At 40.2% G+C, this 17698-nt stretch overlaps 1 protein-coding gene across 1 annotated transcript in view; it reads right to left on the bottom strand.

The window, feature by feature from the left end:
• LOC143341682 (uncharacterized) overlaps nt 1-16668 on the bottom strand; it is a 47125-nt gene extending 30457 nt beyond the window's left edge. The window contains exon 1 of the mRNA XM_076764703.1: nt 15309-16668. Coding sequence (XP_076620818.1) covers nt 15309-15681 — 373 coding nt within the window. The 5' untranslated portion in view covers nt 15682-16668. The remainder of the gene's footprint in view (nt 1-15308) is intronic.
• Nucleotides 16669-17698: the final 1030 nt, after the last annotated feature.

Genomic DNA, 17698 nt, shown 5'->3' with positions numbered 1-17698 from the left:
GTCATTAAATAATGCGAAATTAATTCCCGCGTATTTTAATTAGCAAAATAATTTCTACACGGTACGATGATCATGGAATCATAAATGGTCGTCCCAAGGATATTGCTGAATTATCTGAAATTAATTCGAGAATGTTTTAATTAGTAAAACTGTTTTTACAAGGTGTTCGTAATACGAGTACAATGTAACCAAGATTTCTAAAGAATACCACCGAGAACAAAAAGGAAAATATGGCAGAAGGATATAATTTGCTTGCAAATTTAATTTTAAGCTAGGGTTTCTGCGCTGGGTAACGATATGTTGCGGAATTATAACATCCAGAAAGTATAAAAGCGAACACTCCATCGTAACTTCAAATGTAAATGATTATTCAACGTACAAAACTTCCCATAAATTTTCGCGTTATTTACCAATAAAGTAATTCAGCGGCCTCTGTGTCATCGGTTAATGAAACAACTCTAGAAGCTTTACATAATGAATCGACTAAAATTGTCGCACTATAAATCAGTAAAATATCTTTATAAGCCACAAATTACGACTCTGCAAGCTTCGTCGTCGTGGATAAATAAAATAGCTCAATTTATAATCGGTTATCGATGATGCAAAATACCTGCTCGACGATGCAGTCGTCAGGTTTATTACGTGCGAAAGCATTCTATCATTACTCTTACCAAGATTAATAATTCGACGGGCAGGCTTATCACGGAATCCCTACTTATGCTCGTTCGCGAAAGCCTTTGCAGAAAAATGGGAATTTGCGTGCCACAGCCCCGCGTCAGCTCCCACCACTCTCTCACCACTCTAATTACTAACCACGGGTTGTTACCCCATAGCGTGTCATTTCCCCGGCAATATCGTATCACCGTCTTCGCGTGCAATCTCCGCGACCTCGTCGGAGTCGATTGTTTTAAAGTGTCGATCGCAGTCGAATCTCTTTATCGTCTTTACCAAACGTAAAGATCGTTTGGCGAACGATCATCACTCGTCTGTAATCAATTCGAAAGTTTGCAAATCTTTTTCACCCGCCCCGTATCGACAGGCTGTTGGAAATGGGAAAACTCTGAAATTGTGAAACTTTGAAAGCCGATTTATTCAGCTATAACGATATTCACTTTTGTAAAATTCATGAATCGATATTTCTCTGTTCTTAATTCTCGATAGATGCGTTGCAAATTAAATTAGTAGATTCCTTGATCGTAGAAGAGTTTATTTTTTATTTTTAAACGGGATCATTTTTAAGGAGGCAGTTGTTCTTTTATTGATTACAAAGTCAAACTATTTTTTTATATATTGGTAATTTAAAGTCTATAGAATGCAATCTTGTAATATAAACGTTATGAAGGTTTGGAGCAGACAGCATATAGAGGGAAGAGTTTTCGTACAGCTATAATTTTAATCTGATAATTGTCTGTATTCTAGTTAATCAAATACTATAATCCATAAATTTTATTCACACTGGATTTTCAAAAGAACGATTTATTTATTAGATAATGAGTATCTCTCGTGAGATCGTTTCTTAATATTCCGTGGAGTTATGACCAGGGAACGAGACGCCAGCTTTCAATTAACTACTTTAGAATTTATTACAAGTTTTGCATTGAAATATGAACCTAATTTTCAATCTACAGACTTTCTAACGATATCTCTATAAAATTTAAATATTGGAAAGATATTTCTTCCTTAAATTCATTGCTACTATAACGTAAAGAAGGCAGAGTCCAAAACATTTGTCAAAGTATTAAATAAATTTTTTCGAGAATAGATTATCCTACAAAATTATTCAATAATTGCTGCTTGCGTCTTCGCAAAATATTGTTTCGATTTCTGTTCGCAAAACCGTACATTCTGTGCAATCCTGAGTAGCAAACAGACTAATATGTAGGCGAAAAATCAACGAGGACCTCAAAGAGCATAACTCTTGGCAGATTATATTTCATTGGTCGACGGAACTCGTAATGACCGATAAAATATGTTGCACGAACGAGGCTGGACTCTCAGCTCCAATTAATTTAAACAACCCAATAAATTCACCTTCTTACGGGTCAGTTGGTTCGAGAAATTAACGTTTTCAGCAGCTCATTGCAATGTATTAGACAATCTATGACAAACGGAAAATTAATGGCAGATTAATGAGTTGTAAGGGGAAAACGGAGAGGATCAATTCAAAAATTTCGAGTAACACCGACCATTTTAATCAGGACCAAATGATTTTAAATTAATAAAGATACGCAACAAATGTTCGAGTAACATTTCTGGCCAGAAATGATATTTTCGGTAATGAATTTTTTTCTCGAAACTGAGTAGGATTTCGGGGGTGTGTCTGTTGAACAAAAATGATTGTAATTGACCCCCGCAACCAAAAATAATTTTTTTATAAAGATTTGAAAAATTTCTTTTTCGCCGAAGTTAAGCTGCGGTGGCCGTGTCAAGTACGGGATGAGTACCGGCTTTTTTTCATATAAAAATAAAATAAAACAAGTTAAGACAAGACAAGACAAGACAAGACAAGGCAAGACAAGGCGTTTCTCGCATTCCCACATGACGATCGCTCCTGCGCGCGCTCTGTTCAATCTAATCGCCACGAACATTTTAATTTAATTACCTCGAAAACATTGTTTCTCCCGACGACGACGCGTCGATAGCGCGGGATCGTCCAGCTGAACCGAGACCCGACCGACACGATAAATCCCGGGAAATCAGAATTTAATAACAAATTGCGCATACGAGCGGCGAGGGTTGGAGCGTTGCGCTTGCTCGCCGCGCGATTTAGACGCGGGTTGATAAACGATTGGGTGATTCACATCCGTTCGGTATGTACCGCGCGCCGAGAGCTGAGACCCGTGATAAACGCGCCGCTATTAGATCGCATGCAGCCAACACAATTACGCGAAAATTACGAGCAGAATCGTGCGAGTCTGAAAATTTCTGAAGCGGCGAGAACCGGCCATCGGCGTCTCCGGGCGATTTTCTCGCGATCGTTCCTTCATTTTCTCGCTGCTCGCGGCCATGGGCTCCCATCGAACACTGAATTTGAGGCAATAAATATCAACGAACCCAGAAACCGATTTGCTACACTGAGAAACCTGCGAGTCTTCCTCGAACGAAATTCGAAAATTGAATAAAGGGAAATGAGGGGAAAATAGGAGTAAAGCAGCAAGTTTGTATTTATCTTATTTACCATTTGACAGATCTAATTAAAAAAAGAAACAGAAAATAAGTTGCATATTAGTGGTCTTCTCTTGTTAGACGTATTAAAATCTACACTGAACGAATTAGGTCTGTACACATCAGTTATATCCACTGTATACTAAATATATGTAGTAGGATTGTACGCAGGAGACTTTAACGCTGGGAGAAGAAAAGAGTGTCAGAGGAATTAAAGCAATTTCTATACAATTACATAATAGTTTCTTGGAGGAACTAATGTCTTTCTTAATCTCAGTCTCACGTTTAAGAATTGTTCTGTTTATTTTCTCCCATACTACGTACATAAGAATTTTATTCAATTCCACATTACCGTATTATTGTACACCGTAAAATTTCAATCCCTCAGTTTCATATTTATATAAGACTGACTATTATCATTTTGATTCATCACATGTTACAGTACGAAATCTTGAACGTTTATCAATGGAAAATTTGTTCTCCCACGTACTATCGATTTAGAAAGTCGAAAAATCTCTGTCGAGAAATTCTCTAATTCAATTTATTGTAAACGTGAAATGTCGTGGCAATAATTCACGTCCTAGTCGAGGCAGTTGAGCAAGGTAGAGCACAGCTAGGAGATCCGTCATAAATTTCGTGCTATTAAGTTGCATGCGAGCGCACCGCAATCATGCTGCTGTACTACGATTTTGCCACTGTACTGCAATTTAAACGTCATACCACAATTACGATCAAGAAACGTTTCAGCCTTTAAAGGCTTCTTTCGAGCAACCGTGGACTTTCCCGTAACACATCAGAAAGGAATTGCTCGTACACGAAACGAGTCCAGAAGCGATTCGAACGCATTTTATTGTTCCTGATATCGTTATCAACGTTGCGTGCAAAATAAATGATCGTAACAATTTTTACTACGGCTATGTTAATGGAGATATAATTCTAGTTCATGAAAACGTTCGTGGCATAACAATCGAGCCGTGAAATTAATCATGAATGACGTAATGACGCTTCGTAAGAAAGTTTATCTTCGTTTAAAACTGTCAGAACATTTCTTAAAAACACCAGAAACCTGTCGTTATTTTTATTCCATCGAAAACAATATTTATTATCCCCCCACACCCATGCCTAATATGCAAGATATAAAATTACTGGATTATATGCTAGAATATTATTACGCTAGGAGGTAACTCATTTCTAGAATGTTGTTAGTTATAAATTCATCATTCCCGTTTTCAATGTAAAATATTCATCGCGAAACGTAATATCGGCAAACAATTAAAGTAGTAATATTCTGGACGATCATTCAAAGATTAACCAACGAAGACAGTTTCGTACAAGTACTTAAGACACAAATGGAATATGGTCTTTGACAAATAGACTTCCTGTTGAGATCTTACAGCCGCAGGACACCTCGTGAATGCCATGATAAACTGCATAGGATTCGCAGCCGTTTAGCGAGTCTGCTAGCGACTAAGAATTCATAAATAATTATTCTTCCGGCTTTCTCAGCCCTCACAGGCAAGTACTCGTTTTCTCGTTTCCGTCTCGAACATACAAGGACAGATAACACGTGTTCCTTTTTTCGTTGAATATATGCAGAAGACATAATTAACAATCATTCGCCCAAAATTCAATCGAGATCATCCAAATAATACAAATGAAAAACTGAGTACAGTAGTACCTCGCTAAATGAACGACCAGTTTCCTCGATTATTGAATCAAAGTTACAACCATCTAAAGATCACTCCTTCTTTCAATTAATTTATTACACAAATTTTAGAAGAGCAATTGAGACACTGAACTGGTTTCAATTCAATTCAACGTTTCTAAAGAGATGAAAATGTTTGTATGTGCTGTTGATCCTTGCACGCTCAAAACCTGAATACGATTTGGCAAAAAATATTACAACGTACCGTGTCAAAAATCGTTTTCTCGATCGCACCGGCAATCTTCGGCAAAACGAATCGAAATTCAGCGATCATTGCTGCCTCGCGCGGCGACAAGTAACCTTCAATTTCCCCGAGAAAATTGATCTCCTCCCGTTCCTGCGATAATCAAGAAGCGGTGGAATCACACGTTTCGTCGCGATCATTGCCCGGTTTCGTTAAGAACAATATGCAATCGATGCAACGAACCAAATCGATCCAATGATCGGAGGCTATCCGAATATCGGCGTCGATCGCGAGTTCTTCTTCGAAACCGATTCAACGCGCTGCCGACAATTTGCCTTTTTTGCGATTCTCCGCAAAGACGCCGTTTACGCGGAAAACGACGTTTCTTGCGGACGCGAATGTGGGCCAAGAAGATTTCCTCGCCGGAAAGATCGTTTCGCGAGACATTAATCCGCGGACAGGAGTCGGCGAGAAGGGGGATGAGAGCTACAGTCGCAGACAAGCGACTCGGAAAGTAATAAAAGAGAGATCCTTATCGTCAAAGACAATTAGCGGAGCGTATAAACACGACGTATTTATAGTCTGTCAGCCGTATCTTTCCCACTGTTCCCCTGCCTCTCGTTTCCACCCTAACTGCTACCCCCCCCCCCCCCCCAGAGTCCATAATTCAAACTATTTAATTAATGTCTTTTTCGCCTAGTTTTTGTTCGACGTTTCGCGTTAAACGAATGCTTCGACGCTTGGAAGATTAATATTTTGAATTTGTTTCGATTGAGACGTCAAATAAAATTTGTTACTTTTCGCGAGTCACGAAAGAAAAATTCCAGCACTTAGAAAATGGATTTGATATCTAATTGCGTTTAGTAATAGTTCGCTAAAGAATGTGTAAAGTATCAGTCATTGTCATCAAATAAATATAAAGTGTATTTGAATTTTCTCTGAATTTTAGAAGGAACTTTTCAATTAGAATCACAGTTTAGGACAAAGGTGGGCTATGTCACCGCGATGATCGAAATTATTAACGTAACTACGATGTGTGATAAGATATTTCGTAACATACTGATATCGTTAATCGATTCAATGTTTATCTTATCGTGAAGCACAGTATCTATTTTGCCAAATTAATATTCAGATTTCGAGACCAGATTCAAACAATTAAATTCAGCTCGAAGACTCAAAGTACTATAACACAAAATTGACATTTACACCTCGGTAAGAAATTATTCCTATAAAGAATTACATCGTGAATTATGAAACATCTTCTTTCTAAGTTTTTTAAACGCGTCGAGGAAGTATTTAAAAACCAGCCGCGACAAAGGATAAAGTGCAGCGATTGACACTAATTACAATACAATTACCTTCTCCGATAACTGAGTAACAAAACCACGAAACAAACATGTAAATTAAAGTGTACCAACGACTGAGAACAAATGTATATGCAAAAACTATACAGTAAGTTTCACGATTATAGAAATCTGATCAATACGCCCAATTAATTTAAACACCGGCTATTAAAGGAATATGGCCACAAAAAAGAATAGATTTGTTATTACAAACACCTCTTGAATGTAAAAATACGTAAGACTTGATGACGAGCAAGGGGTTAAACAGCATTTATAGCGATTAAATGAAATTAAGTAAGGTTAATTTGGCAGTTATTGGACCATCTACTTTAATTAGAACGTATTAAATAAGTGATCTTGCGTTCGCCTGGTAAGGGGAATAAGAAATAACGTGGAAAGAACGAAATTGTTTATGACTGATCGCCTCTTCTTGAGCGTGGAACAACCTCGAAACGCGACCCAGCGATCGAAGGAGGAATCCGAGCGAGCGAAGGCCGAGGACGATTCAATTTGTCGGTCTCGGTGCGAGCGTTTCTGGGGGCCCGTGGCGAGATTCACGGCGCGGCACGCAAACCGCGCTCGAAAATTAGCTCGTGACCGAGCGGCAGCGTTAGCGTTAGTAGTAGTAACACCGTGGCGATACCGGCCGAACGGGAGTGAGCGAGTAAAGGGCGAAAGGGACGGCGAAAGGTAGAGGGTGGGGGGAGGCAAGAGAAAGAAAGAAGTTTTGAAAAGGGACTAACGACCGGCAGTTAACGACGGCTCTGAAATTGCTGGTTGCCCGCTGCATCTTCTACGGCCGACCTGGCCGAGAATTATTAAACTGTAGTTTAGTTTAAATTAAGTTATTACCCGGAGCCGTGCCGGTTTGTTTGTCCCTTTTCTACACGACTATGACCCCTTCGAACCGTCTCGCCCCCTCACGGAACCCGACCGTTTCTAGCTTCTTCCCGGCGTTTTCTACCTCGATACTACCTTACGAGCACCATCGACGCTTTTCCGTTCGAAACTCTCTCCGGAATCGCGGGAACTAAGCTAAAAGGCTGACTACGCGGCGCGTTCCTTCGATCATGGAAACGTGTACAGTGTGCACAGAGTCCGGTCAGGAAACTAGCTATCGTTAACATACTGTTATTATCTTTTGAATGTTACCAACCCTCGGACAAACGAACGATTGACAGCGACATGGGTGGCCGATCCTGGGTCAGTTACGACCCTGACGATAGAAACAGTGTTGACAAAAGGAATACTAAAACAGATTATTTGGGGGAAAGAAAATAATTATTCTTTATTAAAATAGAACTAATGCAAGATGGTCCACCTGAACGTCTCTTTTACTTGGAGTGATATAAAAAATATTTCTTATGCAAATTACATGATGAAACACTGTCACTCTTCGTATGTTCTCCCTCCAAAAAATCGCATCTTGCAAACCAGTTAACTCATTAAGAACTAATGTTCCGTTAATGCTCCATTATATTTTCAATTTTATTCCAATCAATTTACGTAACTAAATTCTATTTTTCAACATTGTGACCAAGGATTTGCTTAATCATTTTTTGTCACTATTATTTGTCCCGTCTAGATACACAACTCCGTATTTTCCTGAATGGAGGATTAACAGATCAATCTTGTGTCAATACCTTGAACAATCAATTGCTGGAATTGTTGGAAGAAATTCTATTAGATGTGGTACGCGACATGCGATTTCTGCATGACTATGCATCGTCCCATTTCAACCAAATAGACAAGCATTGAACGAACGATTTTCTAATAAATCGATAGGTTCTGCAGAATATACTCCTAGCCTGCTCGTTCATAGATTCGAGTCTGGCGGATTTTTTTATTGCATACTTGGCTCAAATACAGAACTTCAAATTCAGGATGACTCAAAGTATTACTAACAGTGTCTTTATAACATAGATTTGAAAATGAAGTTAAAAATAAACTTGAAAATAGTTAATCTTCCTTAATTCCAGTGTTATGGTAGATTTATGTTAGAGTTACCTATGTTGAAACTTTCTAAATTTAATTTAAAAATCGTCAAGCTGGGGAAGAAAAATCTTCAGTGTATCTCTTCGTAGTTTCCGATACCCTGAGACGAGTTTTTGAAGCGACCGAATGATTTCAGCTTCTTTGAGAAGCGGCCACGTTATCGCGGCATCCTGTCATTATTTTCCGATTAGACCGAACGAATAGGTATTAAGCGGATTGATAAAAACCCACCGATTTGTCGAGCGAGCTGACAGTAACGGATAAGAAGAATCGATCCAACAAAAAATTATAAATTAACGACCCTCCACTGCTATTTAGGTTAGCGAGGACCCTCGAATCTAAAAACCTTACATATTTATATGTTCCATATTTTTTCAACTGGATTCAACTTCGAGCTCTTCTTGCTCCAAAATTTAATTAGGACTTTCGATCTCCGGAAGCTTTACAGGCGAATTACATTTTCTCTATTAAAAATGTATAACATTGTAAATCAAATGCAAAATGTGTTTGATCTTTTGAGGAACAAATATGACGAAAACGAATCGAAGCATGTAACAGCAGAGTCCTGGAGATACAAGATAAGCATTAAAGTGTAGTAAAATCACTGGTATTCCGAGAATTCCGCAACAAATTGCAAGAGGAAGTGGCCTACTCGTCTATCAGCAACGAAGAATCTAGACTCGGACAGAAATCAACGTGAACTACATTCCAAATGAACGTACGGAATCCACCCGCGTGCCACGCACGCTTCTCCTTTCATCGCTGAAGGCTTTCTTATCTGTCCAACTCTCAGCGTGCCGCTTCCTTGTCGCGAACCGGTCATCATTCACGCGTTTCTTCGCAATCTGCACCGAGACGACTGCAGCGTGTAGTTTTCCGCGAATGAACTCTCGAATCGCACGATCAAGACGGATCACACCGATTTAGAAGGCAGCTCAGGAACGCCCGATAGGCGTGCACCGACGGCAAAAGATCAACGATTTCTGTCCGCCGCTCTAACGATAGAAAGACGTTGAAAAAGTTCGGATATCGTGCGAAACGTGCACGCATAATGCACTTTTTCTCCGGGCAATTGTCAACCGATTACATAATTATGCAAAATAGATTTTATTTATACTCGTTCAAGAATTTCTGCGAGAAGAAGTCGCTACTGATCTAGTTTAGACTCTAACAGTCTAAATTGTTTCTAGTCCTACTCAAGTTCTTTAACACTAACCAATTGTGAATCTCTAATAAAGATGTGCCTTTGAATTGTCTTACTGAACTTTGACTGTATCTCACCTTCTTAAACCTAGATATATCAGTTTGACACAGACGTGTCAAGTGTGTCCCAACTCTACTAAATTTCTCTAACTCTAGTTTACCATCTTGAACCTTTGCCAAATAAAATACGAGCGTTCCTAAACCAATTTCAAGTCTTGAGTCTTCTGGTGCTGAAGATGCACCTAGTTTGACTAACTTCCTCTAACTATGAACGTTTTTAGTTTTCGGTAGTTCAGAGTAGGATAGTAAACGTCGTCAAATAGATTACAACCGAATTTATCCTGTAACTTTGACTGTTTGGATTTCACCAGAAACGTTCGTATTTTGTTTTTAATGGCTAAACCCAGACTATTGCAATAAAATCCTCTTTAATAGCTATAATTAATGGAACCAGGTGAATTACAGGTTTTACGATGAATCGAGAAATTTATTTCGAGGGGATGCCAACCCGAAGAATTTCTGAGTTACACAGAGAAGTACAACTCTTTCGATTAAAACTGAAACGAGACTGTGTACAACGTGTTAAACTCGAGTTTCACGCAATGTACACGCGACTTTAGTGACGATAACGACGCAACTTTAGCTTTCCGGGGTAACTCGGGACAGTTTAGCGTTTCCGAGTGCATGGGGTGTCACCGTTAACAGAAACACAACAATTACTTCGTGTATTTTAGCTCCGGCGTAACATACGCGAAGATTTTACATTTTTAAACGAAATAGAAATTTAGATACCGATGATTAATACGTTTTTAATTGAAAATGAATTTACGAAAATGTGCTGAAAAATATAAAAGTCTGAAGGACCCAAAACGGTAGCTAGTAAAAGTTTCACGAAATTAGCATGGTTTTGTCACAAAGTGTCAAGCAATGTAAAGGAAAACGAAAGGTTCAGAATGACGAGTGATTTAATATTACACATCAATTTTCTGGTATCTTATTCGGAGTCGTCTCATGCCTAAATAAATGCACGAGGCTGCGCTGGATGGACTATTTCTCCTTTCGTTTCCTGCCTTACTTTGCTTTTCAATAGCAAACGCTTCCACGCCGTTTTATCTGAGTTCCATTCCCAGGCGGAATATTAATTAGCCCCTGTCATTGACGAATGCTTCGTCGTTCCTCTGCGCGTTAATTTCCTATAACGTATTTGCTGTAATTAGCCACTGCTCAGGGTATCGATAATAAAGAGAAAATTATTGGATTCCGTTGGTCGATTGAAATAAACGCTCGAGATCGCTTCATTGGTCATCCCGTTGATCGTAATGCTTCGTATCACGATTTTTGATGAATGTAATAAACGACGATCGTTAAAACGAACGAGTTTTTATCTTTCGTTGCAGTTTCAAGAATCCATCTTTCGGTAATAACGAGGCACAAGCGCTGTCGAAACATCGAGACAATGTATTAATTTATAAACGCGTTATAACTGTGTACTGTCTAGAAGTGGCTCGGTTTAATTAACGACTGAGTTTAATGAGCTGAGCTTAATTAAAATTACACCGGATACACGTTACGCACGGAGGCTTGTCGCGAGAATAAGTAAACAGGGAAGCTGGAAACAATTTACGTCATTTTCCACACGTACTGTATCACACGTTTTGAATAACGACGATATTACGATCTACATATATTATGCGTTTATAGAATTAGCTTCCTTGTTACAGAGTACTAAGAAATTGGCACTTTTGCATTACCGAATTTTTATAAAAATTATTATTACTTCTTTAATAAGGATTACTTTTATTTCTATGTTTTTCGACAAATAAAACAAAGTTGTATTGCATAGAGAAAGTATATCCAAGCAAGGTGAAAAGGCGAGGTTCAGCGAATAAGTCTGTTTCACAACCTAATTCAAAATCGTCGAATTAATAATGATTTATAGCCACTCATTATTCTTCATTACCGTATTTGAGTTGGAAACCAGGTAATTTCGGATTGTATGGAATTTTAAAATTCACGGAAGAAATACTCGTAAATAAATGTGAGGCGAGAAGATAGCCACGGATAAAAGTTAAAACATCAAAGTCGGATACACGTAACACGCCCACAAATGTAAAAGTGTAATCAAAGTGTAAGATTATAAAACGAAAATTCCTGTAATTATCAAAACCACAATTTTCGAGTCTCTGAAGCGAAAACACAAATAGGGAAACAATACGTCTTAAATTACAGAGGCGAAAGGAGTTTCGAATATATTTCGAATTGCAAAAATGTGTCTAACTGAAAAAATTACGAGTTTAAGTTCATGATAAAAAAAATCAGAAATACTTTCACGTATAAATATTTAAATTTGACGTCGATGATAATATCAAACTTTTCTGAAACAATCTTCTTCCACGATTTCTGTAACAATTACGCAAACTCGCCTCAACCATAAGGATCCTTCGAACTCTATAAACTCTCGTTACCATTAAAATAATCTTTAATCGCGGTTGACGAATAGTTTAAAATAACTACTCTCCGTGAAAATTCCTCGGAGTTAATTGGTCGTGTAAGGTCGAGCAATTCGTTTACGCGAATCTCACGTGACTCGTCGATAAAAGGTATTGACTGGAACGATAAAACTGTGCCGTAATAATAAGACCGAGCACGATCATCGATGAACAAACTTCAATTACGCCCGCGTCTAATTAAATGTCGACGGGAGTCCGTTGATAATCCTGAATACTTGTCAGTCACTTTCTCGTCTATTAGCTCCGGTGGGCTTGTTAACAATTGCTCCTATACTGAATGCCAGACTATCGAGGTGGAACGTTTCTGTCGCCATACTAAAGTTGGTCAACAGCCTCAGTTTCAATCAGATGATTAAGCGTTTCTAGAGATCTCCTTGCAGCGATTGCACTGTTAACTAATGAATTGATTGATAAGTCACCTAGCAGTTACGGCATTTATATATTCTTTGACATAAGCTGAGAGTCTTTTGGCAATTAATAGATGTACTAAACTTGGGATTAATTAAATAAAGAAGCAACTCATAAATAGATGAAGATATCAAACCGAAAAATAATTATAAATATGCTTGAAATATATTAGAAGAGTCCAATAATAAAACAAAAAGCAACAGAATAATTTTATGTTGCATTTACGATGTTTTTTGATATGTTAATCAACGGAGTCCTCGAGAATAGGAAACGTCGAGGTAAATATTGTATTATTGAGTAGATTTTAGCTAATTTTGTTTTCAGAATGGTGAATACGATTATTGGGCGTGGTAGACGTTGATGTTCCAGGGTTAAGTTACGAATGGATTTATGTAAATGAAAAATGGATCCAAAAGACAAGTTTAATCGCCCGTCAATGAATTTAATGAGAATCAAACTGGTTAAAGGTTTCATCTGCATAGGTTAGCAACAAAAAATGCAGACACTTAGCAAGGTAGATCTCTCACGTCTGTCAGACGTGACACATCTATCTTAAACATTGTTACGTTAAACACTCGTGGAACTCATTAGTTAAGTTGCGCGCTTACAGCGCGCGTTACATGTGGTTGGTTATGCTAGTTGGCCCATTAGAGAAATTAGAAGTGTATTTTAAAAGGGCGCGTGTAACGAAAGCGAAACAATCGTGGGTTTCGTTCAATTGCTACTGCTTTCTTTAAAATATTTCATGCTGCATTTGAATGTTTGCCTCTGCGACGAGCAGTGTTTAGACACAAACAATTACTGGCAAATAGGGAAAATAACGATTCGAGCATGGCTATAAATTAAATAGTGAAAATACTTGTGACAATCTTTTAACGCAAGGAATAACAGAGCTATCAATGATGACAGAAACTATTGTCTGTCGTTGCACAAGCATTCATTCTATATAATCGATACTCGAATTAAATTAGATCTTCTACGATTCTATTTTTAAATAATGAAATCGTTTATAGCAACGTTAGAACAAAGAATCGAGCCCAAGCCTGAGCAAGCAGAAACTGGTCAAGATCGCCGCGTGCTTTCACGAAACAACAGGAAAAAGTTGTGAGAGTTAAGTGGCACTCCCTTCAAGGCATAAACAAGCGTTAGGGACATGAATGGGATCACGTAAAAAACAGATTTCCACCCTCGATCTCGTACACGAAACGTGATTTCAGTCCGTCAGCTCGAAGGAAGGGTGGAAAAAGGGCGTTACGGATTGGGGCTAACCCTGTAAGCGATCCCAGGGGCTCGTCAAGAACGATCTTATGATTGACCGTGTTACGGCACTCCCTGTAGACCATTTTCCGGTCGTATCTTGAAAATACATACATTCGAACGAGAGGCTGCGCGAACAAGAAAGACCGCTACAGAATATCGCGCAACGATCTGTAACTCCATATCTCGAATCGGACATTTTTATGTTAGAATGACCGAATGGATCACGGTCGAGTAATTTACCGATAAATCGAGAAATACCTTTCGCAAATATGCATTAAAATTATAAGTAAATCGTGTCAGAGTAAGCTCCTTCTTGGTATTAAGTTATTACAAATATTCTAGTTATTTGCTGTCGTTTTCAAAATGTACGATTGCATAAAAATACAAATTAACATTTCATTATATCGCTCACTTTGGAATCGGAGTATTATATTATGTGAAACTACGTATTTCTCATTGACAATCAAAGATTCCACAAAGGTTTCTATAAAAATTGTTAAAGGAATTCATGTAACATGAAAATATATTAAATGTAGCGAAGCAGCACGCAGAAAAAGACTCCAGAATATCGCGAGGGAATTTCCAAGTTCCTCGTTAGATAATAAGGGCCTTGAATATTATTTATCACATACTTTTTGAAAAAACAAACGTCACGGATTGTAGCTTCTTACAGAAACGCTTTCGTTTTTCAGCAATAATGCTCAGAAGTAAAAATCTAATCTCGTTGACATAAATTGTCGTACGAATAACACGCAATTTAATTCGCATTGTAAAGTAAGGAACAAAGTAGCAACTAACCAGCACGTTCGTTGTCGTTCGTGCCTTAAAATTGCAGGCTATGAAACGATAAGTATGCAAAATAATGGAGGAAGAAACACGACAACAAATATGGAATTGCCTCTCGTTCTGATCTAAAAATAAGTTCTTAGTTTCTGTAAATATTTATTGTACTTCGATGTGTGAAATTTTCCATGAAGAACATTACGTCCCTTACTCTGAAAACTCATTGTATTTCTTCTAAACTATGACATATCTCTCTAAACATACGATCGTGAATAAACACAGACGTCAAAGACTTCAATTACACCTAATCTATTGCATAACAAAACAGTGTTTTTCCTCATACTTTAATTACAATTGTAGATTCGCTTCGAAATCGTTTCTACATTGAAACCATGAAAAGAGTTACAACCATAACGGACAAACTTGCTGTATCTCTTGCGCAACTTGTAGACCGCGAACGATCCACTTCGTCTCTAAAACTGTACTTTTGAAAAACAAACACAGGTATTATACTTCGAACTAGAGCCCATATAAAAACCAGCTAATCTAAAACACATTAAGCCATTCTTCGACGACGAACCGACAACCTTCAATTTCCAGTCCAGGTGTCAACGCGTATTCGTTTTCCAATTAAACTAAAAGACAAGTGCGCAAATGCGAGCGTCATTCAGCGTTATGGCGACTCGTGCAGCTGCCCTGATTATCAAAGTCATCGGAGACTTAACGGTTAAGTAACCTGAAAAGACTCTTACCTTTCCTCTCGTCATCCTCATCGGCGTGATCGGCACCATGATGAAGATGATGGGCGGCCGGATGGTGGTTAGTTATCGCTGGCACCAGGGGGTGGTTCCCCAGTGCCGGATGTGGATGATGAGGATGATAATGACTGAGTAACCTGACAGTAGCTGCGACCACCTGATGCTGAGCCTGCATAGTCTGCTGAACCTGACTTTGGTCCTGTCCGAGGACAGGATGATGCGGTGGCCATCCTGTTAGATGAAACGGAAACACGGGTGGCGCCCTCTGGAACAGCCTGGCCGGCGTCAGGAGAGAACCACCGGAACCAGTGGAACCGCTACCAGGAGGCAGTGGGTAGGACAGACCGCCTCCTGGTTCCAAGACCATGTTTGGTACCAACTTGATGACTAACTGTCTCTCCGACGGAGAGGCCTCACTTCCTTTGCATTTATGAACCTTTCCCTGGCTTCTATCGACGCTGTTCCTTAGACGTCTGTTATTCTTCTATGCTCATTGGAACCGACGAACATGGAAGACAGTCCAGTCACTTGAATCGGTGACTCGGATAAACATGGGAAGATTCCAAGCGAGTAGCTCGTGGCAACGATGTCCGGTTTGTTTACATTTTCTGAACCTCAGGTTTCGTCTTGGTAAAAGTTTACAGATGGCTTGCGACACTGACGGAGACGTTGATCGTGTCCATTGAAAAATAATGACGACAGTTGGAGAGCAATTGCCGAATTTGTTAGCTGGTCTGACTGGGGTAGGACCTGACTACTCGACGCAGGTGCCGTCGGAAAGCGAAACTCGAGGGTTCTGGTGACTCACGTCGATCTGTCTTTGTTCATCGTTCAAACTAAATCTCTCACGATCGTTCTTAGCTGTGGCTCGATAGTTTGTCGCCGACAGACGTCAGAAATTTTAACAATCGTCTCCCAGATTTGAAAAATCATCGGGTAGCTAAACAGGCAGGATTTTGCCAAACACGTTAAACCCGAGTCAGCCTAGAAAGTCCTTCTACACGAGCACAGTCTGTCAGAAATGTCACTTCGGTCGCACTGACGATCTTTTGGCGACCTTCTTCCGAATTGTCCCGACGATTAGTCCAGACAATGTTATTTGTTCCCCCGTGTCCGTCGTTTGTTCCGGCTGCCGGCGCACCGAATAAAGAAAGTCACCAAGGAAACTAGACCGTTACGAAAAAAAAACACCAGTCTCGATACACACGGGAATTTGCACTTCCTGGTCCGGTTCTAGCAGTGTGATTGCACCTGGTGTTTATATTGCGCAATCGTCACCGGCGAAAACACTGATCAGCTGACGTGATTGGAAACACGGAGCCGTTCGATGACTCCGTGCGGCAAATTCGGCCGCGCAACGAACAGATTCCAGGGGTTCCCTTCTGGCAAGGTCCTGTTAGTGTTAGGACCACTACGGCACGAGCCAACAGCACAGCACTATCTGCCTGGAGAGTCAAGTCAACGGCTCCCCTCTGTACACGAAACCAAAACTGGTTTGGGTCACCACCCAGAGGCTTTGGATTGGTCGGGCGGACGGTGGGTTCACCGGTGCCACTCTATTCCTGGCCAATGAGGACGGATGGATTACGAAGCGAACTCCGCCTCGTGGACGGTTTTTTTGCCCCGGAATTGAATCGACGCCCCTTCCTTCCAGTAACGGAATCGTGGTGGGGATGAATCAATTGGTGGCTGCCCTGAAACCAGCCGCAAGATGGCTCCTCCCTACCCCACAGCGTTCGGGAAATCACCCCTGCCGTGGACCAGGCTCCGTCGACCTTAGCCACCGGATACACTCGCGTCTCCTCGACGTCAAAATTTTCACCCCTCGAAAAAACGGAGTATCGTCTTCTTGGAACTTGGGTGTTTTCTTTTTTGCTCCCGATTCGAACGACTCAGCCAATTGCACGGGATACGTTCGCGGGGAATCCGACGAATACCGATCGCGAGATCGATGCTCGACCCTCGAGAAACTCCGAGACAATCGGGTCTTGGCTTCGTTGCTAGTCTTCGAGAGAAGGAGCCCGACAACGTTTCCCTTTCTTCGCGATCGGTCTCCGACGATTGTTGTGAATTCCACCACTCCGCGCAACCCCCACCAGGGGCGTATCTTCCACCCCTCCAGCCCTCGAGGGCACGATCCTCTTTTAATAAGAGGAGCTCGGAGCTCGGAGGCGTTAAGTAATTACATCTATTCTCTTCTGGGGAGGAAATTACCTGCGCCTCAGGGTGGGAAAAATTAGGAAATTAAAATTAACCCCCGCCACGAGCGCCAAGCCGTTCCTCCCTCTTCTCCTCGGTCTCCGTTCCACTCCTCCGCGCTTTCTCACTCCCTCTCGTCGACGTGCGCTCCGCTGGAACTCTTCGTTCTCGAATTTAGGAGGAGC

Source organism: Colletes latitarsis, chromosome 5 (assembly GCF_051014445.1).
Source record: "Colletes latitarsis isolate SP2378_abdomen chromosome 5, iyColLati1, whole genome shotgun sequence".
Taxonomy (NCBI): Eukaryota; Metazoa; Arthropoda; class Insecta; order Hymenoptera; family Colletidae; genus Colletes; species Colletes latitarsis.
The sequence above is the reverse complement of the archived record's forward strand: the minus strand, read 5'-3'. Positions and strand labels throughout refer to the sequence as shown.